Below are 26849 nucleotides of genomic sequence, written 5' to 3'. Positions count from 1 at the left end.
TTATTTCAACTGCGTTAACAAATATTTCCCAAGCATCCATTTATGATAAGAATATATGTGCGTAAATCATCAGCGCACCAGTAAGAAGCAGTCATGATCACCTGTATGTGCGGTGAAGCTCCATGACTTTCTCCTCCAGCTCCTTGGTCTGTCCTGGGATGAGCTGGAGCTCCTTGGCATAGTCGGTGCCGTGAACCTCGGGGTCGTACTCGCCCAGCTCAGACTGCAGGGCATAAGATCCCAGCAGGGCCAGGGTCACGAAAGAGCAGGGCAAGCGGCCGTTCTTGATGTCCTTCCGCAGCTGCAAACACAAGTAGTACCTGCAGAGCGCAAAGACTTTCATATAAGCTCAAAAACTCAAAGACATTATGTGCCAAGTTATCACATGTTACAAGTTGGGACAATATGTTGTTGCAAAACATACATGCACAGGAGTCCAGAACTGCAACCATGACAACAGCAGTAAAGTGACGTCAGCGCGCCACTGTGATTATTCAGGGTGAAAGGGCTTTTGTAATTTATGAGTGTGATAATGAAACTGGCTAGAGAATTGCATGCTCACTTGGTAGGAAACAGCAGGAGGCTCTCCATTTTATTAATGATTTGATCTGGCAAGTATCAGAGATTAGTTTTAAAATTAGTGAGTGAGCAAGCGAGAGAGAGAGAGAGAGAGAGACAACTACTATCATATGTGACCCTGGACCACAAAACCAGTCTTAAGTCGCTGGGGTATATTTGTAGCAATAGCCAAAAATACACTGTATGGGTCAAAATGATCCATGTTTCTTTTATGCCAAAAATCATTAGGATATTAAGTAAAGATCATGTTCCATGAACATATTTTGTACATTTCTTACCATAAATATATCAAAACTTCATTTTTTATTAGTAATATGCATTGCTAAGAACTTCATTTGGACAACTTTAAAGGCGATTTTCTCAATATTTAGATTTTTTTGCACCCTCAGATTCCAGATATTCAAATAGTTGTATCTCAAATTTTTTATTGCCCTATCCTAACAAACCATGCATCAATGGAAAGCTTATTCGGCTTTCAGATGATTTTGAAAAATTTACACTTAAGACTGGTTTTGGTGGTCCAGGGTCACTGATGGGAACTGGATATCAGTGACAATTGTGAGGAATTGAATTCTTCTGGTTCTGATTCCAATTGTAAATTCACAAAATTCACTTTTTTTTGTGGCACTTGTAAATCAAGTAGCAGTGCCACTGCTGAATGCACATTTGGGTTTTCCACTTGCTTTGGTGGAACAAGGGCTGTTACTCGGATGTCCTGCTGCTAGGGCTGCACGATATCAGAAAACTTCTACTATGATTGAGATGATTTTGTATGGCAATGCATCTGCATATAAAAATCTGAAATGGTTTCAATACTCTGAAAATGTATGAAGCACCCTTTCAGGACTGAACAAAAATAATCTTTACATAAATCGAAGTAAAAAATAAAATAAAATAAAAATCCGCATTTATACTATTGGCCCATTCAATATGACAATAAATATGACTTTTTTTTTAGTGAAAAGTGTTAAAATATTAAGCAAATATATTGCAAGTTGTAAGTAAAATCAAGTATTTAATAAAAGTATTTTTTACAATGCTAATATTTACGTTTTCATTTCATTTTTCTCACAATGGCTCAGTTTACAGTAAATGAACACAGTGTTAAGCTTCATTCCTGTCAGTGATGTGTAGGATTATAGCTTTATAGAAATAAAATCTATTTCGAAAAATGGCTTAGTGTGACTATGAAATCACGAAGGCTGCAATTTAATTATATAAACATGCACTGTGTATTTAAGGGTAAAGCACGGCACTGTGTTCATTTACACACAAGCAGCTCGTGACGTGGTGTTTCAGCATCTCAGTCTCAGATCTCAGTAAATTAACTTCACTCTAAAACACACATATAGCAGCACATATACTTATTTAATAAAATCATAGCCTTTGCAATTTAATAATTCCACTAAGCCACATCACAAAATCTAATATATTTCAATGCGGCTATAATCCTAGACATTAGGAACAGGAAACATTAAGGAGAGACAGAGGGGTGGGTGAATGCAAAGGTCAATGAAAAGGTCAAATCGTCTGGCCAAAGCTCCAGAAAGATTGTCATGTGTGAGTGGATAGTCTGCATATTATATATATATATATATAATAAAGAAAGATCTGTTCACCTGGTGATGTCTTCTGATAGCTGGGCTGGATCAGGCGGGTAGAACTTCACATTGAATGTGAAATCGTACTCGGTGCCTAAATAAATGCAAACATGATTTAAAACAGGAACAACAGAAAATTAGACACTAACTTTCTGACAGTTATTTTATGTCAAAGAGATGAACACTCTTTGATGTGACTCACCTTGTACTTGCCGTCTGATCTCCTTCGTGAAGTCCAGCCATGTCTAAAAGACACATAAAGCTTTAACTAAAGGCCTGTTAACACTCTAAAGTCTGCCCATTTAAATGCCCAAGCTCTTTTGGGCGGATTCTGATTGGCTGTCAGTGTTTTTATCATTTATCAGTTAAAAAAAAATTGTTCTGAAAGTGATTTCAGTTATATAATTCCTCTGTGTCGTTATTGCTACAACTGTGGTGTGGATTTATTAATTTTATTCTTATAGAATTACAGTAGAATAATTATTAAACTTCATAAAATGGGGTTTTATAATAATAGTAAAGAAAATTGTTTAAATAATTTAAAAAGAAAACATCCATTATTTCTATTTTGACTAGAATTCCACTCCAAAAGCGAAGAAACATGAAGAAAACATGCTGTGTCAAGAAAAAAAAAAAAACTGCCACCCACAGTTAATATTAAGAGAGCGAGAGTGAGTGCTAACAGATTGAGGCACCTTTATGGTTGGCGTCTCCCATATGACCAGACCGTAATAGTCCTTCTCTAACAGGTTCAGGTGGTCGCACACTTTTGCAAACAGCTCCTGGCCTTTGGCATGTTTCTGAAACAAAGAAATGTAGTTAAAACACAGAAGCCCCTTTTTGGATGAGTACAATTTAAGTATTTTAGTCAGACAACAACTGTAGTCCTTATATAGCAACTTGTTAGCGACAAGCATTAAAGCATGACTTCTAGACTTATGAGATACCACTGTGTGTAATTTATTTTGTAGAACAAAACATGAGTCAAAGACATTTCTGAAGGAACTCATGGCTTGAAATTATCTTTAAAGTTTTAGGTCTATGAATTGAGCAGCTCTATTAGCAAGTGATATTATGTATGGTGTAGCATACTACTATAATATGTTTCTGTTCCTTCAGTGTATAGTATGGAAACCCATTTCTGTCACACAAGAAAAAATAATGCTTTGGTAAATCAAAAAATTGGCAAATATCAATATTATGCGATAAAAAGTTACAATTATGAGATACTAAGTTATTATTGAGAGATAGGGCAACATTATGAGATACTAAGTCATAATTATGGGGGGGGAAAAGGTCAAAATTATTACATAATCGGAATTAACAATAAAGTCATAATCATGAAAGTAAGTCAGAATTATGAGATAAAAAGTAAAAATGACAAAAACAATTGATATGATATAAATAGTTGATTGAAATAATGACAAAGGCTATAATTATGTCAGAAAGACAAAATTATAAGATAAAATGTCATAGCTATGACAGTAAATCAAAATTATGACAAAATTATGACAAATTTGTAACTTTTTTTAAGCATTTATCTCATAATCATGATGTGAGTATGGAATAAAAAGGGGAAATTATGAGATACTAAGTCATAATAGAGAGGTAAGCCAAAATTATGAAAACAAAGTCATCATTACGAGATAAAAGTTATTAAATTATTACGCAAGTTGCAATTATCAGTCAAGTCCTAATCATGACTAATCAGTAAGTCATAATTATGAGATAAAAAGGCAAAATGACAAAAGGCAAAAACTAACAACCAATTGACAAAAAGTCATAATTATGTAATGATTATATAATCATGACTCAATTGAAAATTATGAGATACTATGTCATAACAATGTTTTTTCTCATGTTGCTGAAATGTGCTTCCATAATAGAATGCATATTGTGCACAGTAAGCACATTTTCTGTATGCATGGAATACCCAGATTCTATAGTACACAACAGAGCACATTGTGCTGGGTACTGTATCCCACAATGCAATGTGTATGACTTCACTTTCCAGGGTGAATGAACCAGAAGTTATTAGGGACATGATGTTTTCGATTAATTACTATTGTGGGACTGCCAAAGATTAAGACATTTTTACTAGATGACAACTAGTTCACATGCAAAGTAGCGAGGTCATGTGACAACAAAGTGGAACATGGAATTATGCAGACGGTTTCTCCTATTATTTTTGAAGTATACAGTTCATGTTCTATAAAAACAGTTGCCTTGTATTCCATTCTGAACATAGAGCTTAGCTCGCTACATGCTAACAGCAGAATTAGCTGTGAATGTAAAGCGAGACTTGTGGGTCAAGTTGCTGCTAATAAGGATGTTCTGTTTCACTTAGGATGCTGTCTCCGTAGATAGCAGACATCGAGTCTGCTCAGTCGGTTTCAGACAAGAGCCACACAGTACGATGGCAACAAAAACAGGCCAAAGTGTCAGATCAGCAGAAATAGTCTCTCGGTAGTCTGAGAGTTAATTAGCAAAGGAAGTAAAAGCCCTTGAGCAACGCTTGAGTTTCAGACTCGCTCTCATGGGACTAGACAACGATACGCCGCATTTGATAAGCAACAAAAGCGGCGGTTGTATGTGTGTGTGTGTGTGTGTGTGTGCATATGTCGCTTACTTCCAGCTCACACTCAAAGAGAGTATCATCCAGCAGCTTGACTTTGCAGTGCATGATCCTGGGGCGGCGAGATGCTTTCTGCTTCTTCCCTCCTCCTCCTCCTCCTCCTCCTCCTCCTCCTCTTCCACCGCGTTCTCCTCCTGTTTCTCTTCCTCTTTTTCTCCTTCCTCCTTTACCTCTGTTTCTGCCGCACCTGCGTCTTCCAGCTTGGCCTCTTCATCTACTTTCTCTTTTTCCTTCTCACGCTCCTTGTCTTTCTCTCCCTCCTCTCCTTTGGCCTTGTCCTCGTTTTTCTTCTCCTTCTTCTCTTTTTTCTCCTTCTTCTCTTTCTTCTCCGCTTTCTCTTTTTTCTCTGGCTTCTCCTTTTTCTCCGGCTTCTCCTTATCTGCTTTCTCTTTCTTCTCCTTCTCCTTCTTCTCCTTCTTTTCCTTCTTCTCCTTCTTCTCCCCCTTCTCCCCCTTTTCTGCCTTGCCGGACTCCAGCTCGGCGTCTTCCTTCTGATCTGCTATGATTTGCTGGAGGAAGACAAATAGGTTAAAAATCCAAAGTTTAGATTATTACACAATTAATTCACTGGAGGAAGACAAATTTGTATCTTTTTTAGAACCAAGGTTTCTTACAGAATGATTCTTTTAGGGTTTTTGAAAGTAGGCCAACTTGATTGCCAATAACCAATAATTTTGTATAAACATAAGCTAAAAGCCATTTTTTGCAGTCTCTGATGATACTAGCATTGATTATAAAAAATTTCACAAATGTATCATAATGGTCTAAGCAGACCACCTCGTTCCTCAAGCTGCTACAAAGTAAAACAAAATTCCAAATCAACACCCTGTTCCTTATGCGTCATTTCTGTATACCACCACATTGTTTTCATTTTTTATCCTGAGCTTGTCACAATGTATTCTGGGATCGCCAGTGTCACTTAGGACACAGCATACTTATATACTGTAAATTTTGGAAGAACCTTCAAACTGGTTTCATGAGAGTTCATAATTTGTACAGGATGGTGAAATGACAACAAGAACCTCTAAAAATGTAACCTTTGTAAATGAAAATACCCATATCAGATCTATACAGGTGGTGCTGGGGAGGTGGAGGGTTTCTGTATCAAACTATTTAAATGTTCAGCAGCCTTAATTTTTTAAGTTGAGTTATATTGATTTTTTTTTTTTTTTCAGTGGGCCAAATGCATAAATGTTAATTCACACCCAGTGTGTTGCTTCCTCCTCCACATCCAAATGTTTAAAACACATAATCGTTTATGCGTTTCTATCACCTTAAAGGGTTAGTTCACCCAAAAATGAAAATTAGCTCATGTTTTACTCACCCTCAAAGAATCCTAGGTGTATATGACTTTCTTCTTTCGGACGAATCCAATCGTAGTTATATAAAAAATTTTCCTTGCTCTTCCAAGTGTTAGAATGGGAGTAGGCAGGTGTTTTTGTTCAACAGTCCAAAAGTACTCAAATAAAGCACACGCATCCATAATAAAATGTGCCTCACACAACTCCGGGGGGGTGAATAAAGGCCTCCTGTAGCAAATCGATGTGTTTTTGTAAGAAAAATATCCATATTTAAAATTTTATAAATACTTTTTTCTCACTTCCGCTATCTGTCATACATGGAAGCAGTTCCGGAGGATGACGTAGGACATATATATCGCGCACGCGCCGGTGAGATATGCTAGTCTCACAAGTTTGTTTACAGGAGCAAAGGAAGCAAAGTTTCCTTACTTTAGCAAAGGAAAACCAGTCTTGGCTTATATCTAAATCCTCCTACATTCTTCTTTAAAAATCCTTGTTTTTGGCTTCTAATTCGTGACTGGCTTTTTGTTTTGTTCTCTCCTCTGTGCTTCCACGTTCGTCAATAATCACGCAATGCCGACGTCCTACGTCATCCACCGGAACGGCTTCCGCCTACAACAGTTAGCAGAAGTGAGAAAAAATATTTTTCTTACAAAAAAGAATAGATTCGCTACAGGAGGCCTTTATTCACCCCCCGGAGTCATGTGAGGCATGTTTTATTATGGATGCGCGCGCTTTATGTGACTACTTTTGGACTGTTGAACGAAAACACCCACCTACTCCCATTCCAATGTTTGGAAGAGCAAGAAAAATTTCTTAATATAACTCCGATTGGATTCGTCTGAAAGAAGAAACCCATATACACCTAGGAAGCTTTGAGGGTGAGTAAAACATGGGCTAATTTTCATTTTTGGGTGAACTAACCCTTTAATGCACATTTTGACTTAGTAAAAAAAAAAACGTCCTTAAGTTGGCATGGAATTAAAATTCATGCTATTTTATAAAAATCCATGTTATGGAACTTTTTATGAACAATTAATTTGTGCATTTGTTTCATTTTTAATCAAAATGACACAATTGATAGACTTTTCTCTGGTGCCGTATGCAGGACTTCTCCGATCATTTACTCCACTTACACTAGGGCTGGGTGATTTTTTCACAAAAAATCCGATTTACGATTTAAATCGATTCCCCCCCCCCCATACTTAAAATCAATCTGCAGATGACAAAGAAATTGTTCAAAACAAGTTTTAACATTATTTTGTTTTGATTTTCCCTTCTGGGATTTGATCTGGATTTCCCCCTTGGGGTTAAAGTGCAATCAGAAACAACAAGCCAAAGAGACAAGATGGCAGGCTCTGCCATTGTAAACAGTGAAAATGTAACATAACATAACATATAACATAAAATGTAACATAAAACATAAAATTATGTGACCCTTTTTGATAAGTTTTCTTTAAACACAAGTTTAACATCTTGCTATTCAGTAGATAGGAGGTAGTTCTGATAAATTATGTGACGATGACATCGTGGGGGTTAGGGGGTGTGCCCAAAGCGTAAATTCAGAAAGGCACGGAAAACGAATAACAATTGCTAACGGTTGCCTGTTACAGTTACATTACAGTACATAAAATGTCACTTACCACATAAACAGAGTAAGGAGAGAAGAAATATACATTTTCCTCCCATCTTGTATTTATTCAAGTCAATGTCATGGACGTAAGGGCAGAGCAAGTTTAAATATCTTTCTAGTCTATATTTCCATCTTGTAATCCCGCTGTTTTGGGTATTTAAAAAAATAAATAAATAATTTGTAATAGAGCAGACACTGACTGTTGTTCATGTATTTATGACCTCATTTGGCGAGACGGCAGACGCTGAAAACACTGCGCGCTTCAGTATGTGTAGTAAACGAAACTGCGCGTCTGTGCATTCATTCATAAGGAGACACGCAGGATTCATATTTAAATGGTATTTTTGCAGCTTAACATTTACAGATACCAGTTCATATCGCGATTTGATTTAAGTGTAATGACTTACTTTTGATTTATTCATCCAAACTTTGACAAATTCAATGACATTCCGCGTTATACAGTACATTCTTTTTTTATAACTAGATTCCGAGATTCCGTCCGCGTTTTCTGCTTTCAAGCCCTGATCGCACCGCAACGCTCACGACCGGTGTAGACACGGTGTGAGTTTTTTTATGGGTTATGTTATAGCCCTGCTTGTTTTTTAAAATGTTTTTATGAAATCTCTGTATTGCTCATATCATCGTATTATTTACTGGCATGCGAGCCAAAAATTAAAGCTTGGCGAGCCGCATGAGTCTCGTGAGCCGCGCAACACTGCTTTAAGGGATCCGCATTCCGCAGTACACGTCATCTTTGCGAACACGTTGGGATGCGGCGGATTGCGGGGGGATCACAAAACCCTAACTAAACTCTAATATGGCAAACGCGCGTGGGGAGGGCTGAGCCCATTCGGGACTACAGGAGCGTCGGTGCCGGCGGATGTTAAAGAGAAAACCGATTTTCATTCAAACAAATCGACGTGAATCGATTTATCGCCCAGCCCTAACTTACACCCGCCCCTGCAAGCTCACGTTCATCTGCCTCCACTTTTGAGTGCAACGTCCACATCTCACAATGCAATCAACAACCAATGCATATAGAATCAAGTCTATTTTTTTATTTTAAAGGGGTCATCGGATGCCCATTTTCCACAAGTTGATATGATTCTTTAGGGTCTTCATGAAAAGTCTATAACATGCTTTGGTTAGAATTTCTCAATGGTAGTGTAAAACCTGTGAAAAACAGCTCTGTTTACAGCAACCCGTTATGGTGTATTTCCCTTTAAATGCTAATGAGCTCTGCTGACCCCGCCCCTCTCTTCCATGGGGTGATGTGCAGTTCTCTGTGAGACTGTAAACTTTAGCTGCATTCATTGTGAAACCTGCTAATTAGCACATTATTAGGAAAGACGACTTGCAAAATTCATTAAAAAAAATATGACAGCTGATGACAGCTCACTCAGGGCGGGTCTAAAGTAAAACGCTACTGTCAATCGACAATCGTGTGACGTCACACAGACAGGCATCTGAGAACGGCTTGATTTTAGAAAGGGGTCATGAGGGGTCATCATTTTTTGATGATCTAGCCCTTTAAAATGCTTCATATTCAAGAGAAAAGAGAGCAGAATTAATAATGAAAAGCTAGCATTGGGGGGAAAAAAAGCTGACGCATTTTGACAGCAGTCAGCAATGCCTAAAATACCAGTCGTTCAGTATGAACAGCCTCTCAGAATGCTTTTAGTGTACTGTGCTGCTGGAGCAGATGAGAGCTGCACAGAGAAGGTTTTAACACGCAACCTTTGACCATAACTCAGTGTGTGAATGTGAGATGTGTGAAGCCCCACAGTTCAGTTGCTTTTGCACAGACATCCCTTGCTACATACAAACAGTGTGAACATCCAGTTGTCACCCTGAGGTTAAACATGTCAGTACAGTTACTCTGATTTTTTCAAAAGTCTTGGAGATGCTTTACTGTTTTGCTTCAGAAGACTTCGAATTTAGAAGTGAGGAACACTTTTGTCCAAAAAGGTGATGTTTAATTAGCACTTCTCTAATGGCACATTGTGACTGTTTCATTTAATGCAAACAAAATGGATAAACTACAACAGACTAACATGTCAGCTTTGTTGATGGTAGGGCTGATTTAACAATATAAATTTAACGATTTTAATGGATCTTCATTTTGATAAACAGAGATATTTTTGTCTATGCTATTTTCAGTTGATGCCTGAACAAAACATCACTAAAATTATGTGATATGAATGAACATTAGAAGGTATCGTGACTTATGTAATCACTCAATCGGTGTTTCAACTGCAAAATGTCAATAAAACAGCTTGAAAACAACACTTAACATTACATTTACCTCAGGAAAGCATTGAATTTCCATAAAATCATTAGTCAGCTGGGGGAAAAAAAACATCTCTAGAGAGGAGCATTTTGTTAAATATATGCACAATAGACCAATTCAATGCAGTGATGTCATTGACCCATAAACATTTCCTGCTTGTCGTCAAACTACTTCAAAACGGTAGCAGGAGGCAATTAAGTAACCACTAACCTTAAAACGGCTGTCATAACGTGTTTTTATCAAAATAAGGATTTTTTTCTGGGATGCTCAGAAGTTATAGAAATTAAAAATGGAAATGCGTTAGGACTGTTGCGTTAGATAGTTACTTTTTACATCCCTCAAAATGGTCTATATTACATTTAGATTCAATTCTTCAAGTTTTTACGAAAGCCACCATTTAAATGCTTATATTTCAACAACAAATTAGAAACATAAGTATATCATTAAAAAAGTTAATAGAAAAAATGCAATTTAAATGCTTATATGCAACTCAGATTTGAGTGTCGATTGTTAAATAAATATGATTCATTACATGATTAGTAAATCATTTTTGGTTTTAATTTTCAGCCAAATGAAAACTTTAATTTCATTTCCAGTAAAAAATTTATTTCAGTGCATCACTACTTTTATGTTGTTTTTGTCCTTTTCATATATTTTATATATCATTATATATATATATATATATATATATATATATATATATATATAGTTTTGTATATCATACATCAATAATTATATAATTATTCTTTATATGGTGTCATTTACTTATTTGTTAAACATCTGGAACAGGTATGATGTCAAATTCAACAAATGTGCCATAATCACATTTAATGAAACTAATGAATCAAGGCATTAACTTTTGCTCTTCACGTCACTCTTGACGAGATGTGCTGGAATAACAGCAAAAATTATCACCTGTAATTTTGGTATAATCAGATACCAAAATTGGCAAAATGATGAGATACATTTTACTAAGGATTCTCTTAAATAGAAAGATATCACTGAAGAAAATATAACAGTTAGTTTGGATCACATGTGTCTTAAATACCAAAACATTACAAAATAGCCTTGACATCACTGAATTTCTGTCAGAGTTGAATCTTAAATCTGGCTCTAGTTTTAGTACCATTAATCTGTTTCTCTTTCTCACCTGGTTTTCAGCACTGCTGATTGAGTGCTGGTCTAGAGCAACATCGCCCTCTATGCGCAGTTCTGGCTCAGGGTCCGCTATGGGAGCTTTGGGCTCGTCCTTGTCCCGGGCCCTCTCCGTCTCCACCCCCTCACCGTCCGAGCACTGTGAGCGGCGCTTCAGGAAGGAGGAGAAGAGGCGGGAGAGGCCACGGCCAGCGGAGGTGCGCTGGCGCGGCTTCAGTTGCTGTTCCTCCTCCGAGCCCCCGGGGGGCGGCGAGGTGCCGGAGGGGCTGTCCTGAGCGGTGTCAGCGGGGCCTGGCTCCTGTGCAGCGGGGTCCTTGTCTTCCTGCTGCTGCTCACACACCTGCTTCTTATGAACGCTCTCCGCCTCGTCTGTGGTCATGGCAGTCGCTGCAGGAAGAGACGGTTCGGTTAAAGTCACGTATTTTTACAGCACTGTTGAAAGTGTCCGGATGGTATACTATTTTCAGTGGATTTCCAAAGTATTTCCCTCCTAATACACACTTGAAAATGTGTGCATGGAATAAGAAGTAAGTGCGTAAGACTGTCTCAGGTAAGGTCTGAAAAAAAAAACAAAGCTCAGTGCCCTTAACCCACACTAAATCCACACTATCTCTAAGATCACTTCGTTTTTGAGGTTAAGTGCATTTCATCATTCATCAGCTTCAAGAACTCATGTGGCCTGAAGTCACGAGAATTCAAGGAAAATGTTTAGATAGTAGATAAGTGGATGTTTGGTAGCAAATCATGAGAATTTGAGGAAAACTATACTAACTATTAGGGGTGTGTGATATCTGCGATAATATCGTAATTGTTGTTAACGATGTGCGATTTGACATTATCGAGTATATCGGAAAAAAAAACAAAGAAAAAAAAAACACACCTACAGAGTGCACGCTTACATTATTAAAATCTAGCAGGTTAGACTAGAGCATGTGCGCATTTAGAGTGCGTTCTTTTACTGCATGATTCAGTCTATTAAAATACATTTAAAATTATTACAACATTCAAAATATGGGGGCAGAAAATGTATATATTTATATAATTTCATATAGTTAATCAATATCACATGCAGAGTACCATTTTTCTCTCCAAAAATCAGCATGATTACAAATGTGATATTGACTTTATACAAAGTTAATATTAAGAGACTTATGTTTCAGACACCATATTGCCTATTTTTGTTCTATTTCGCCAACAAAAATTCCAAACACAGCCACAGCGCTGTTTTGCGTCTCTGATAAACAAGACGGCGTTTCGTTCTTGAATGAATCAACCATTTAAATGATTCGGTTCAATCGCAACGACTCACTTATTAACAGTGACTTGCTGCCACCTACTGGCGGTTTTAATTTCACATTTAAAGTATCTTTTTTTAAATAATTTCAAATAACAGTATTCAACTTTTTATGTTTAAAATATCAAAACCTTATTTATGCATTTGTAACTGCAGGTTAAATCATGTTCTGCACTAAACAGTAGTGTGTAAATACATCTAAATGCTACTTCAGATGCAGCTTCTGTGTTTCCTCTGCATCGCAAAGATGAATTTTGTTGATACTGATTTCATTTGCTTGGTAACAGCCCAATTGTCTTATTATTCTAATTGACTGATTAAATGTAAGAATTTGACTCAAAAGATGATGCACACTTTTATTAAAAAATGGCTTTATAAAGGTAAAAATGCCCATAAAAGGTAAAAATCTATTTAAACTTATTGAAAAATTTCTTTCACTGCTGTGAACCGACCACCACACAGAATAAGAAGAATATAAAAAAACTTGGAGTCAGCTGTCCACAGTAGTCCTTAAGATGCCAGCACAATAACACATAACAAAATCAGTCTAATTATCGGTAACAATAAAATCCCAGAAAATATCGAGATATCTTTTTTTTTTTTGTCAATATCGCACACCCCTACTAACTATACTAACTAAACTATACTAAAACTATACAACTATACATAATATATTCATTTGCATTATACATATAATTACATGTATTAATTTGGGAGCAAAACATAAGAATTTAAGGAATATTTCACAGTGTAAGTTAAACTATTAGAAACTACATATAATTTGGTAGTAAAGTGTGAGAATTCAAAGAATATTTCACAGTGTAAATTAAACTGTTAGATATTACATACAATTTGGTTGTAAAATGTGAGAATTTGAGGAAATATGTATAGTGTAAGTTACATTAATTAGTTATTACATATAATTTAGGAGCAAAACATGAGATTCTGAGGAAAACTTTACAGTCTAAGTAAAATGAATCATGTAATTTGATTAAAAAAAAGAATTCAAGTAAAACAAGAATGAAGAAAACTTTAATGTGTAAGTTAATTTAGATATTGCATACATGAGAATTCGAGAAAAAACTTTACAGTGTAGATTAAATTAATTTATATTTTACATACAGTATAATTTGGGTAGTAAAACGAGAATTTGAGTAAAAACTATACAGCGTAAGTTAAATTAAGTAGTTATGACATATGACATATGGCCCAATGTGTTCGTCCACACTTCTTAGGTGAATATTGCTCAAAATCTTTAGCACGTGTGACTTTTTTTTTTAATGCCAAGGAATGTGCAAACAAATCCAGCAAGACAATGATGTTACATTTTTGGCCAATGTGTTGTAAACATCTCTAAGACCCTGCACCGCTGCCTCTTCAGGACATGGCGCCCCTGGCCATGAGCCCAATTGCCCATATGGATACTCAGACCCTGTGCTTGACATGTTCATGACAGTTCATCAGAGATATGTTGATGTCCGATTAATGAGCGTCTCGGTGAATAATTTCAATTTTGGACTGTTCTGTTCAGCCCACAAAGCTGTCAGTTAACTACAGATGTAAAATAGTGTATAGCCTTCTATTATAATTCTTTATGGTGCTGTGTGTCTTTTTGAAGCCTAAAAGCTTATTGCAATTGCATTTCTTCAGAATATCATGTTTTATGTTGCACAGAAGAAAGAAAGTGCCTAAAGGGAATGGATTTTTTTTTTCAATCACTCCTGCAATCTAGGTGTAAGAGAAAGATTGTGTTGAGAGGACCAAACACAAATATGAGTTCAGCAAAGACAAGCTGAGAGCATTGCCACACAACATCTCCACTGAACCCTGAAGAGTGTTAACAACACAAAACAACAACTGAATGAACCTCACACACTCGCTCTCTTACACACAAGCAGCAAACATGTGATAAAGTAAATCTTATGTGCCTTTTAATAATGCAACAGTCTATTTTAAAATAATCAGTCAAGCCATATCCAATTATGACAAGTTCACACTTTCAGTGTTAAATGTAATTACACAGAAATCACACACAAACCACTTCAAGGCTGATGACATCACAGCAGATGTACACACTAAAGCATTATGGGTAGGTGGTCTTTAAAGTACCTATTCAGCTTGACCTGTGTTGCCCAGGCAACAGTGAATTGCCTGAGGTCAGCTGTGTCAGCGTGCACTCACACATGCAGCGACGAGGCTTGAGCTCACCAGTAGTGAACTTAGTCTTCAATCTGATTACAACTCTTTACTAAATAATGCAATCAATACATCATGAAATCTGATATTTGATTTTGAATAACAATTCTGAAAATGACTAGTTCTGTAGTTTATCTATTAGCATTCTAATTTTTGTATTAATGTATGCAGTACTTTAAACATCTTTTAATTTAGCAGCATGGCTGCCTTCTCTTCCATACTAAAACAACTACAGAGCCCATACTGATAGTACACGTACATCTCGGAGACGTCTATGTGACGTCTACATCTGCAAGACATATTTTTTAGGGTGTTTGTTCATCTGCAATACGTCTATAGGATATGTCAAATAGACGTCTATTAGATGTCTTTAAGATGTTTATGATTTAGAATGTATGTAAAACTGACATCTGAAAGCCAGATCAAGAGATCTTTAACAGACATCTTGCAGACATACGTGTGCTATCTGGGTAGTGATGAAAAAAATATATTTCATTGCTTTTGTGTTCTCTTCCATAGAGGTTGTGTTCTTCGAGAAATTTTTGTGTTCACTCGCTAAACTTTTGAATTCTCTCGCAAACCTGATCAAGAAAATAATATTGTAACATCGTATTGTTACAATATTACAATGCTGGCACTCCCACCAGCTCCATTCCCACGGCTCTCGACCCCGCCCTGCTGGCCACAAATATGAGACTTTATTTCAATGCTTTTGATATTTCAATACTTTTGAAAGTGAACAAAAGGTTTCTCAGGGGAACAATACTTTGGCAAGAGAATGCAATAGTTTTGAGAGCGAACGCAAAGGTTCTCAGAGGAAAACACTGCTTTTGCAATAGGGCCTAATACTTTCGTGAGTGAACGTAAACGTTTTGTTTCTCGGTAAATGTTTATCAGGGGAATGAAATACTTTTGCGAGAGAATGCAATAGTTTTTGCGCAATTAATTTTGTGATATGGTGCAATATTGTTGTCAGCGAATGTAAATGTTTTTTGAGCGAATACAAGGTTTGCGAGCAAATGCAAATGAACACAAAGTTTCTCAGGGGAACACATTACTATTACATTACATTTACACTGCAAACATTTTGTGAGCCAACGTAAATGTTTTATAAGTGAATGCAAAGTTTATGAACGCAAAAGTTTATTGTTGACTGACATGATCACAAAGGTACGGTCACGTTAGAGAAATCACAGCAAGATTTAGCAAGCAAAAAAAGGTCCGCTGTATCTTCTTAATAGCATAGCTACTGAAGAACCACCACTCACACAGAAGTCACTTTCAAACCAAGCAGGTTTTTGTTGCTCAATGCAATGAATTAACGTTACCAACCTGAAAATGAGCGAAACGTGCATCTTTAAGGGCAAAATCCAGTCAAGATTTCACAATCTTGAATTTCTCGTGAGGGTGAAATATTTCCTCATGCAGATTTCACATGAGGTTTAAACTGATCAAGTGAATTTGTCACGCTGACCAACAGAAATCTGCTTGGTTTGAAAGTGACTTCTGTGTTTCATATATCTCTACAATACTGGAATTTTTTTCCCATGAAAAACGATAAAATAGGGCCTTTCGGTGCGGTGCGCGGGAACCTTTTCATAGTACCTGAACTAACTGTGGAACTACCCACTTTTTGCCGTGTTCACACCACAGGAACTTGGAACTAGGATTGGTTTTAGTTCTAGGAACTCTGTTTGGAGGAACTAAATTAGCTTCTACTTCAGAGTAGGGTCTAAAACAGTTCTATAGGAACTATCCGTGACGTAAGTGTACGCTGACTGGCCAAACGCACGCGGAACACCAGCTACTTGGCATTTTTAAAAAGCCATGTATACATATTTACTCCACGAACATGGAAAACAGCGATAACGGCATTTACCTGTTGTCTGCAGTGTTGTGTTCTTTTCTCAGCTTCGATGATATGTAACACTGCAAGTTGCCATAAAAAATGTAGTTTCTTAGCCCAACTTTTTGCTCATGCAATCGCGTAAATTATGCGTTTACATTCCTCCGTTATCACAAAACCCACGACATACAACAAAGATGTTTTGTTGTAAACATCCTCCCGTCCTCCATTCACCGGTTGTTGCCGTTTGTTAATGCCACGCAAAAAAACATCGCTGTCGGCCGCTTCAGAGTTCCTGCTGCGAATGCAACCCTGCTGGCTAGTTCCTAGAACTAATTTCCCAGAACTACGCGGTGCGAAAGCCCCAATGCAGTATGACTGCACTACTATATTATACAAGGATCTCATTGTATATATTTTGCTGGTGTGTCCTCTCTGTACACGTCAATGTCGCCCTTGACAAACACAAGAAGCTAATCACACGGCTACTGGAAACCAGCTGCACCTGAATTGCATCAAAGGAAAATCACTCAGACTACAAAGAACATAATCTCACCAAACAAGCTCTCATGCTGTTCTATTGTCCCGTACAGATTCAGACTAAACTGAGCGGCTTCCTTATCGATTCCCGACTCAACAAATCATCTGTCCCATCCTCCAGACTAGGAGGATGTCCCTTCTCCATTGTCCCCTCTATCCCCCACCTGTACAAAAGCTAAAACAAAGTCCCCCTCCATGCTAATATTGCATTGAAATTTGGGTCTGTGACTCGTCATTTCAACTAGGCCTACTTCAACATTATTTCTGCCTAGATTAATGGGGATGACAATTAATAAAATGATTGATTATTAAGTTGTCATTCTAGTTGACAGCACACAGACAAGTAAATGCTTACAGGCTCAAATAGCTCCCTGTTGAATCATCTAGTCCACACACACACACACACACACACAGGTCTGCTATTCAGCCGTCGTTCTTTCTCATTCACTTGTAAAGCAATTACAAAGCCTCATTATGAGGGTCCAAGTTTAAGCAGATGCAGTCTCTTGAGGGCAGACTGGACTAAAGACCATCCCATTCATGCAGAACGGCTGCTTCTGTTTGAGTCAGAGTGTTTATTCAACTAATCTGGCACTAAGATGCATTTAACCTCCCTCTCACAACAAATATCACTTTATTCTCAATAAATCAACAGGTCAAGGAACTTTCCTTGTCATTTAATGTGTGTGAGTCAGGTTTTGAAATGTCCCCACAAGCACAGTAATGAACTGAAATCACTCACATCATGTGGATCAGCCAACAGTCCTCATGAGGAAAACAAATACAGAGTTCTGGCATGAAACTCTAGATGGCGCAGTCCGATAGGTCCAACTCATTATTATATCATTATTATACGACACAGCTGATTGGTTCTCTCCTGTATCGGTAGTAGGGGTGGGTGCTATACCGGTATTAACGTGACTACCAGTATTATGTTGTGCCATGACATGGATTTTGCTATACCGTGGATACCGTTACATATTCATGGATTTCATTGGATGGACAGACAGATTTTTTCCCCCGCGGTCGTTACTGCGTCATCAGAGAGAGAGATGCCCCGCTTGATCGGACATAAATCAGAACCAGATAGTTTTTGCTCCAAACACACGATCAGCTCTTCGGAACTGCACACAAACTGTATTACAATAATTTCCCAAAATGTCATTTGTGTGGTAATATTACTAAGTCTGTAAACGGCCGTTAACTCAGGACAGAGACACAGAACTAGGGGTCGACCGATATGTGTTTTTCAGGGCCGATGCCGATACCGATTATTACAGCCCAAGTGGACCGATACCCGATATTTTTAACCGATATATTATGTCTGATGTAAAAATGAATATTAATGTCAAAATTAAGAATAACAAGGGCTCTGACAAAAACTGCCTTCCCTGGTGTTGATTGCACTTCTTACTCTTGTCATCCTCCATGCATCCATCTACAATAAGGGTAATATAAAGAGAGAGTTAAAAGTGGGGCCACTGCACGCTTCATGATTAAGCCTATGAATACTGTACTACAGCTAAACAGCTTGGGGAAATGTAAGTATTTGGCTTCAATAATTTACATGTTAGAAATGTATGTGGAATAGCATAACCTCTCATAATTATAATATAATAAGTGTAAATAATTTAATTGTCTTCATAGCTCCATTGTAGAAGTTGTGAAGAAGACTGTAACTATTTTAATTAAACTATAACACTAATAGCCTGTTATAGGCACACTTGGTTCAATAGCCTATTGAAATGTCAAAATTTATGTCGTCCTAATCTTGGCCTTTGTGACAGTCTCTTAATCTTAGCCTATGTGACAGTAATTTCGATTAGTTTTAATTTACAGTGCAGTGCAAATGAATCCATAAAACATTAATTTCAGTTATCTTTTAATCAAATGAGAGTTAAACTCAATTTTGTGGCAAACAAATCTGTTTACCATTAAAATTAAAACATGGAAGAAATAGCGTATTGTGTGATTATTCTTTTAAACAAAAGTTGTTGTTGTTGTAGTAGTAGATAAATCTAACTTTTATTTTGACGGGTTGCCATGAGGACCTCTTATGTGATATGACGATCGTTTTACTCAAATGAAACGGTCAAATGCTCATGAAGTAACTGTCAGAGCAGTTCTGGGGATGTTGTTCATGTATTTATGTCCTCATTTAGTGAGGCGGCAGATGCTGAAAACACCCATGACGTCGCGCACTTCAGTGTGTGTGTGTGTATAATCAAAACCGCGCGTCTGTGCCATTCACATATACAGAGAATTCATATTTAAATAAGTCTTTTTGCAGCTTAGTATTTACAGATACTAGTCCATAGCGCGAGTCAATTTAACTGACCTACTTTTGATTAATTCATCCAAACTTTGACGAACTCCGTGCGCAGTAAATTCCCTTTATATGACTGGCTTCCGCGATTCCGTCTGCGTTTTCCTATCGCGGAAACCATAAATAGATAATATTGAGGTGTTTTGCAACTTCAGTGTAGTGGATTGTGATTTATTGCAACTTGAGCAAGGTCTGCTGCTGCCTTTGAGAGACAACTGATGCGTGATCACTGAAACTGTAGCAAGCGCTTTCAGTGTTAGAGTGCCTTGGTCTTCCACATTGATTGGTCTGAATCGTGACTCCCAACAAATCAGATGCGCAGTGGGCGGAGACTGCTCGAGGCCACAGAGTGGTGAGTTCTGACAGGCTGCATCAGAGCCAAATACCGCGTTTCAAAATTAAATAATTTTATCGGCACATCGGTTTTAAAAACGACCGATACCGATAATCATAAAAATGAGTAATATCGGCGCCGATAATCGGCCAGGCCGATAATCGGTCGACCCCTACACAGAACACGGACAAAAAGAGAGAAAATACTGTAGCAGGCAGCGCAAGATCACTGATCACAATGGTCGAAATATAGGAAGAAAAATATAAATAATGAATTGGGGGCAGGGGTTAATATGAATGATTATCTGAAGGGAACTCTCTTCAGAAAACTTTAGATGGCATTTTCTCTTTCTCTTACCTCCGTGTTCATAAGCGCAGCAGCAGCTTTATTTACAGAGGTAACCAAAAGAACGTTAAATTGAGGACATAAGCGCCATCTGCTGTCAGAGAGTGATTTTGCATTTGCTGTTTTTCTTTTGCGCAGGTGTGTTATGTAGCATAATTTCACACATTTAAAGTCAGACCATTCTATTTTTGCCTTAGATCTTGAAATCATGTTTTTTTTTCTAGTTACAGTATATAAGGTTAAAATACATATTTTGTCTGTCATTTAACTAAGGTCTACTAAAATGTGATTCCAATTTTTTTTTCATATATCGCGATATAATATCGATATCGTCTGGACAATGGAAAATATTGTGATATGAATTTTAGCTCATTTGGCCCACCCCTAATCAGTAGCCAATTTAGCTCGCTGCTCAACATTCAAATATATGACTAGTGTTTGCTGTAGCAGTTCGCAGCGTGCTTCAGAAACCCTCCACCTTCCCCAGCTCCACCTGTATAGATCTGCTACGGGGTGATCATGTATGCTATATGGGGGTTATTTCATGTATGTTATATTTGCAGCAGCAGTATTTCTTACATGCTCACAGCAGCATGTTGTGGATGTATTGGCAGTAGCAAGTCTCGGTACTCCGCCAAGACCAAATACATTAACATTGTCATGTAGGCCATATTACCATGCAAATTACTCAGAGAGGTGTCATGAACTTAGGGTAAAAGTATTGTTACAGTGCTGGTAGTTTATGTATATGAACAGCATGTACTCTTTCTCTGTGCTACGTGCACCAAGATATCCCCAATTATTTATCAGCAAAAGTAAAATGTGTAATCCAGCGAACTTTTGACAGTTTCATGGCTTTTGCAAAAACTACAGACCATACTTTCACATTTTTGTATCCTTGCTCACATACGGCTGTTTATTCTAGCTTCATGCATTATTTTATATCAACATTTGAATGTGGGTACGTTTCATAAAAACAGCAACATTTTGAACAAAAAGCTGAAAAAATCATGTTTTTGTTGAATCATGTTCAAAGACGAGGTCAGATTCAGATCGATAATCAAAACATAGATGGAGTCAATCACTTCCACCAACTCCCCCAAAGCTTTACAGTGCTACAACACTTCCTGGGACGACATTTCATTAACATTAGGCAATGTTAAGTAACGTTAGGCAGGTTTGATTATGCTGTTTGTTTGATGTTTGGTGATTGCGTTATTTTACATATGCATCTGCTTACATACGCAATCGCTTTTCACTAGCTAGGACCACGCCACAAACGAGCTATGAAATAGTTAGTAGAACAGAGTGTTGGGGAGGAGTAGAAAGAGGATGAATGGGATGATGGTCAGGTTGATCAGGGCATCTAGAATTGATGGCTCAGAGAGACTCAGGGTGGGGTACCGTCTCGATCATATAGTTAGGCCATACAATTAGGACCCCCCCCGATACAACCTGAAAGAAAGAGAATGTGGGATAAGGTTGGCTGAATGGATGAGAAAGGGAGGGAAGGGTGGGTTCAAGAGAAAGAGGCAAATTAAACCGTTCTGAAATTAAACCAAACAGGAAGTGAACTTCTCAACTTCTCCATTTATCTACTTAAAGTCCTCAACAACCAAACTCCCCACCCAGCATCTGCTCGACTGAACCATTCAGCTGCACAAACACATACAATAAAAGATGCAAAGAGTGTGACTTTCAGTGCCTTTCTATTTCGCCGAAGATTCTCACTTTAAAGAACTTGATCTACCTGCACACATCTGTACAACAGTAACCTTACAGCAAACTCACACACACACACACGGGGATCTGCGAAACTCTCAGAACCAGCCCATGTTTCCGCTGACCTGAAAGTCAAATTATGACACACGCTGAAACCTGCCCACAAACAGTTTCTGTTTACTGTTTATGTTACTAGATGAAAACATGATATTTGTAAGTAAAACAGGGTCAATCCATGTCAAATCAAACAAATTTCAGAAACTTCCCCATAACATTTTTTATGATCAAAGATGAGCATAAATTGCAATGAAAGGACAGAATGATTAAATGTGCAATGAATATTTACTGAGTAATCCACTATTTTGTAGACAGGGATCAAAATATAATTTTCACTTGATATTTGGAGGGGGAAAATGACTTTAGAAAGATGGCAGCATCTTCATTTAATTGTTACACAGAGAGAGGTAATGTAGGTCTATTAGTAAAATCTGTTGACTTTAGCAATCTCTGTTCTTTATATGCCAAAGGTGACAGTTAGTATCAGTTGTATGCAAAGTGGCCCACATTTGGTTTTTGATCAGCAATTTACTCCTGTAGCCACATTTAAGTCCCAGTATATCTGGAAATGAACAATATAAAGCCTTAAACATGAACGCACCAAAACGAAACTTTGTGAAGAATCAGAATCTAAAAGGATTTTAAGATATATTTAATACTTCTTGAGTTACAGCCATGCAAACCTCAGGGAAAAATGAAAAGTGTCTATTGGCATATAATGCAACAAAGATTGCTAAAGTCAACAGATTTTACTAAAAGACCTACCAATCTCTGTCTGAAAATAAACATAATGCTGCCATCTTTCTAAATAAATTTTGACCCACATGTAATTCGACTCCAAATCTCAAGTGAAAAAATACAAAATAGTGGATTAGTCACTAAATATATATCCTTGAGATTTAATATTTTGACTTTCTTCTTCATTTGTGTATTACTTATCACCAGAAAAATATCAAAACAACAATTGTACTTGTTGGGTTGACCCGGAATGACCCTATAATTCTATTTGAGATGAACAGGGTAAATAATGAGAAAAAAAAAGTTTCTTTTTTCTTTAATTTGTGTGTTATTCTCTGTAAAGCACTTTGGTCAACCTCGGTTGTGTTTAAATGTGCTCTATAAATATAAACGTTGTGGTTGTAAATAAAGTGGCTAGAGTCTGTGTGTAATGTGACAACAGTAATGTGGTTTCTGTCAACTGAACACAACTTTGGGTGCTTCCTGTCTGAATAACTTGCTTTATAATGATGGGAGTGATCTAGTTTTGTTTTGCGTCAGCTCCTGATTTGAGACCAGCAGGTGCAGAGCCCATTTTCCCGTCCCAGAACTGTCTTGTATTCGGCGCTGTGTCTGTGGGAATGGGGTATAATTCAGTCCATCTCATTCTGCTGGCCCGGAGGAACAGGTGAGCAGGTTGTGTGGATTTCTGGAAGCATCCTGTCACATAATTTGGCCCGTCTGCCATTACAGCAAACAAACATGAGCCTCTTTTCCTCACAGGCCATCCAATATCTCACTCACATCAACATCATCCTTTCTACAGACGCTGTCACACTGCTAATATCCTGTTCACTGCCAGTATGAGGCCTGTCTACATGCATTTGTGTTTTACAATGCTTTTGTAGAGCTGCTATTAATGGTGCGGGGTGGAGGAAGGAGGGGCCGAGGGTGTGACGGCACGGATTTACTGAGACAACAATGACTGAAACAAACACACCGAACTGAGACAGAGACGCATTAGACATGCTGAAGTCCTGAACCCTGCCTGATCATCAGACAACAACACCAATGCTGAGTCCACATCAGGACATCAGTCAGCCACAAAACAACAACAACAACAAAAACTGTCAGGAAAAAAACAAAAACGGTCAATGTTCAAAAAACAAGTAGTAAAAAAAATGATAGTATATAAATAAAAACATGACATTAATGTACATAATAAAAAAGACATACAAATAAATAAACCAGTGACAGAAAAAAAAAAAAAGTTATAATAAATGTAATAAAAACATAAATATATTAATCATGAATGAATGAATGCTAGTAATGGTAATATATATATATTTTTTTTACATATTTAAACAAGTAAATAATAGATATTACAAATACTCCACTGTGTGTATGTAAGTATGTATGAATTAATGAATAAATAAATAAATAAATGCTAGAAACTGTAGTAAAATAATTAAATAAATACTGACAGAAACAAATGTGCTAGTTTATATCATTAAATAAATAAATAAATAAATAAATACATACATGTAATGGTAAAGCTGTTTTACTATTTTCACAAGCAACTGTTACATTTTCAAAACTGTTAATACTAATATCACTACAGATCATCAAAAGTGCAGGGTTTTTTTTCAAACATTTCAGTGTATTTTCAATCGTACTAGTACAATACACACGATCACAAAGTATCCTTTTCACTACACAAAATAAGTGTTTCATCAATATAAATATTACCAAATTCACAGTAACTGCTTTTCATAAAGCTCTTACTATCAAACTTTTCATTTGTATTTCTTCTTATTCAGGTTAATACATGTTTTCTATTATTTAATATAACTCATCTTAATTGTTAATTAGTGAATCATTTGGAGCATCTATAGATATCTAGATACACACTATATTGCCAAAAGTATTGGGTCACCCCCCTCTAATGAACAGGTTTTACTACTTTAGTAATTTCCACGAGTACAGATCTTAATGTTTAAGCATATAATGATATTTTAGGGAGTTGTGTACTCCAAACAGTTTGGACAGGACCCTTTTCTCTTCTAACATGACAATGCCTCTGTGTATAAGGCAAGGTTCAAAAAGAAATGATTGATTGAGTCAGTGTGGAAGAACTTGACTGATCTGCAGAAAGCCAAGTCCTGATCCAAGCTGAACACCTCTGGTGTGACTTTAAATGCAGATCTTGAGCCAAAAAACTCTTTAACGAACACCAATTTGTATTTGATTATGTATTTGATGCCATCTGTCTCCCTTCTTCTGATACAAATAAATAAATGTTTGTAACATCTAATCAGCATATTTAAATAAACATTTAATAACAAAGTAACGATTATTACTCCACTGTACAAACACTTTTTCTATAAATTAATTAATATTTTAGTATTGATAATAATAGATAAAATACATACTTAACAGAACAGTAAATGACTATTACGAACACTCCACTGTAAAAACTCTCTGTAGCTCTGCTTTTGTTTGGATCCTCTGGCCGCTAACACCACTGCACTGACACTAATCCACTCTCTACAGTCCCCTCCCCCTCCACACACACACACACACACACACACACACTTCTCCATCTCCCTGCTGCATCTGCCATCCATCAATGCATCACACAGCTCTCGTATGCAAATAACATCACTTATAACTCTTTCAAAATACACACTCCCCATGAACCAAAACACACTTTTATCCTATTATTGCCATTGGACACCCGCAACTTTATCTAATTACAGCTCTCTAAATTACACACACACACACACAACATCATCCTCAACACTGCCCACGCACAACATCATCCCTTTACAGTTCACCTAAATGCACAGGTACACACACACATACACTCCAGCATCCTCTTATGCATCAAGTGCAGATACACACACACACACACACACACACATCCAATTATATCCGACTGCAACACTTTCAGTGTATTACAGTCGACTGCGCTCAGATGACAGCAGGAAACACTCATGTCCTCAACAACACATCTGTGTATAGTTGCTGAAACCATCTTCCTTATCTTACACACACACACACACACTGTGCAGTGGTGACAGATGGTGTGTGGGGGGTGTTTTGGCCTTTCAGAGACCGTGAAAAGTGGACATATGCGAGACCCTTCGCCTCTGACCTGTCCGACACCCTTCACAGAGGAGCACACTCAAATTATTGACTCAGATCATCCACAAAAACCAAAGATCAGATTACACCGACACATCAATACTCTTTATCTTCACACACTTATCTTCACACTAGTCCTGCTTTTTCTGGAAGAGAAACAGGTTGGGCTGTATAGCTAAAATAAGATATACCTCAATATTCTTCAACCTTTTGTTTATATTATATATATATATATTGAAGGAGAGGATGAAGTGGATGTCGATCTGACCATATCCTTCCTTCTGATATTAATTATGATATTAATATTTCTTGTGTGATTATTAATCAAGTTATTGATCAGTATTTAACCTCCCAGATTGTTTGATGATTGACAAGTAGTAGAGCCATCTATATTCGTATAGATTGAAGTGTGCATATATCCTTTTTAGAAGTGGTCAGAGTAAAAGGTGTGAACACATGCTGAGTGTATTCTTTCCTTAGGGTCACAAGGCCATGCTAAGGGGGTCAGGATGACCTACCATCTACGTGAGCTACGAGTGACGAAGAGAGCTGTGACATTTAGATGTTCGATTAAAACAGATATTAGAGAATCCTGTTCTATCCTGTATTTATTTTCTACAAGATTGATGGCTGCATAGTATGTGTGTAACCAACCATACTGATAAGATGCTCGCTAGAAGCTAGAAAACCTTGAGATGCAGATAAGGGCTCTGTGTGTGTGTGTGTGTGTGTGTGTGTCTGCATCTATTCTCTGTGTTAGATGAGAAGACTGTCTCCTGCCGCCATCCTGGTCCGAGCTGAGGTGTCTTCTTCTTCATTGCTGACGCCTACAGTAATCATTTGGAGATATGCTTGAAGTGCTTGCGTCCATATGTGGAAATTGTCTAAGTTTATCTAGGTTTTGGAACCAATCAGGATTTTGCTGACTTGTGCATTGATGCAATTAGCAACCTCTGTCAGGGTATAATTGTTGAGGATTTTGAATTGCAAGCAGAGTGGCCTACGAACTCCATCGCGAGTGTTGAAGCTGACTTCTGCCTGAAACTGCAAACTACGTTCTTCAGAAAATTTTCTTTAATTTATTGCATCTCTGACTCCTGGTCTTTGTTCATCATACCTGGTCCTTGGGTT

The 26849-nt window shown here is 37.4% G+C and overlaps 1 protein-coding gene across 1 annotated transcript in view; it reads right to left on the bottom strand.

The window, feature by feature from the left end:
• epb41a (erythrocyte membrane protein band 4.1a) overlaps positions 1 to 26849 on the bottom strand; it is a 68852-nt gene that overhangs the window by 33282 nt on the left and 8721 nt on the right. The window contains 7 exon segments of the mRNA XM_058752952.1: positions 102 to 320; positions 2199 to 2274; positions 2383 to 2425; positions 2876 to 2980; positions 4810 to 4905; positions 4908 to 5324; positions 11190 to 11581. Of these exon segments, the coding sequence (XP_058608935.1) occupies positions 102 to 320; positions 2199 to 2274; positions 2383 to 2425; positions 2876 to 2980; positions 4810 to 4905; positions 4908 to 5324; positions 11190 to 11573 (1340 nt within the window). The 5' untranslated portion in view covers positions 11574 to 11581.

Source organism: Onychostoma macrolepis, chromosome 19 (assembly GCF_012432095.1).
Source record: "Onychostoma macrolepis isolate SWU-2019 chromosome 19, ASM1243209v1, whole genome shotgun sequence".
In the NCBI taxonomy this organism is placed as follows: Eukaryota; Metazoa; Chordata; class Actinopteri; order Cypriniformes; family Cyprinidae; genus Onychostoma; species Onychostoma macrolepis.
Note: the sequence above shows the minus strand (reverse complement) of the source record. Positions and strands in the feature narration are given on the sequence as shown.